General features: G+C 43.7%; 1 protein-coding gene across 3 annotated transcripts in view; it reads left to right on the top strand.

Moving 5' to 3' along the window:
• PROX1 (prospero homeobox 1) overlaps positions 1 to 1,450 on the top strand; it is a 49,639-nt gene that overhangs the window by 16,973 nt on the left and 31,216 nt on the right. For all 3 annotated transcript variants that reach the window (XM_024751124.1, XM_024751125.1, XM_024751126.1), the window contains exon 3: positions 61 to 168. In XM_024751124.1, coding sequence (XP_024606892.1) covers positions 61 to 168 — 108 coding nt within the window. The remainder of the gene's footprint in view (positions 1 to 60; positions 169 to 1,450) is intronic.

The raw sequence follows: 1,450 nt of genomic DNA, 5'->3' as shown, positions 1-1,450 counted from the left end.
GGGAGGGATGGTAGGTGCTTGTGTTTCAAGAAATTGTTTCCTTAACCAATTGCATCCTACATGCAGGAAGGATTGTCACCCAATCACTTGAAAAAAGCAAAGCTCATGTTCTTTTACACCCGTTATCCCAGCTCCAACATGCTGAAAACCTACTTCTCTGATGTAAAGGTAAGGACATATTTCATTATTAATGTTTTCAATTTCTGTGCATGAGGTAGTGATTTGAACTCTTGGAAGTTAATGGAGATGAGTGTGGCGTTGATTGGTGAACACACCTACGTTGTAATCGATTTAATGCATTTGTCCTTTGGTCTAAGGCTTTGCCAAGCAAAGAGGAGGCTCCTTGTGTGTTAAGACGAAAGGACTGGGCGCACAGATTTTCATTCTAGTCCGGGAAACTTAACCTCGGTCTTTATGTGTCTTAACTCCTTGGAAGAAATTTCGGTTGGTCCTGGAGGGATGTGCTTTAGAGAATTTTATTTTCCTCCCCTCAGCCACAGTAAACTGTTTCTGTTTTGGTTTCTGTTGGTTTCCCCATATTTGTGCTTAGGAAAGCAAACACTAGCACCTCTTTTTCCCCCTGTCGAAAGGAGCGTACATTGAAATTCTCTCTGCAGTAGCTGCTTAAAAACAAAAGTGATGATTGTCTCTTATTTACAACTTAATTTGTTGTTGATGTAGAGTACACTGGGCATAAGGAGGATGAATAAAGTGACAGATTCAGGACACATTATTCAAATGAGGATATGAAAGCTGTCGGCCTACAGCTGCAGCCTCCCTCATTCTACAGAATATGGGGACCTCCTGGTTCTGTGTGTGTGTGTGTGTGTGTATGTGTGTGTGTGTATGCGTCTGTGTCTATGTGTGGGTTTTAAGTAATTGTTTGCAACAACTTGATGTTGTGTTAATCATCTGTAACTTTTTAAAACATAGATTGGGTTTTGATGATGATAATGAGACACATGGTATCATTATCCAACGAACTCGATAAACATTACATTAGCCGAGATTAGTTTATTAAGGCTGGGTGCTCTTCCCCCCCACCCTCTCCTGCCCACCCCCGTGTGTACAAGTTCTTATTTCTGCCACGGAGAACCCACGAGCTGCCAAAATGTGCTCCTTCCTCCGCGACTCCCCTCTCTCTGCAGTGGGTTTTGTGCCCAATGTCTGAGTTGTTTCATTGGCCCCCTTTCGCAGGCCGACCCATTTCAGTCTTGCCTTCACTGGTGTTTTACTTGGCCTTGTAAGAAAAGTTCTGTTTTCCCTCCTGTTTGCTTTTAAATCGTGTAGCAACTTCGGCCTTTTATCTCTCTCCTTCCCTGGCTGAGCTCCTTAAGGAAGGCATGTTTCCTCCTCCTTCAGTGCCAGCAAACTGGGCAGGATGGGAAGGCAGAGAGAGGCAGTTACTTAAACGGCTGGATAAGAATCATTAAGCCCAAGAAAGGTCGAG

This window comes from Neophocaena asiaeorientalis, unplaced genomic scaffold (assembly GCF_003031525.2).
Source record: "Neophocaena asiaeorientalis asiaeorientalis breed wild unplaced genomic scaffold, Neophocaena_asiaeorientalis_V1.1 scaffold67, whole genome shotgun sequence".
NCBI classification, from domain to species: domain Eukaryota; kingdom Metazoa; phylum Chordata; class Mammalia; order Artiodactyla; family Phocoenidae; genus Neophocaena; species Neophocaena asiaeorientalis.
The sequence above is the reverse complement of the archived record's forward strand: the minus strand, read 5'-3'. Positions and strand labels throughout refer to the sequence as shown.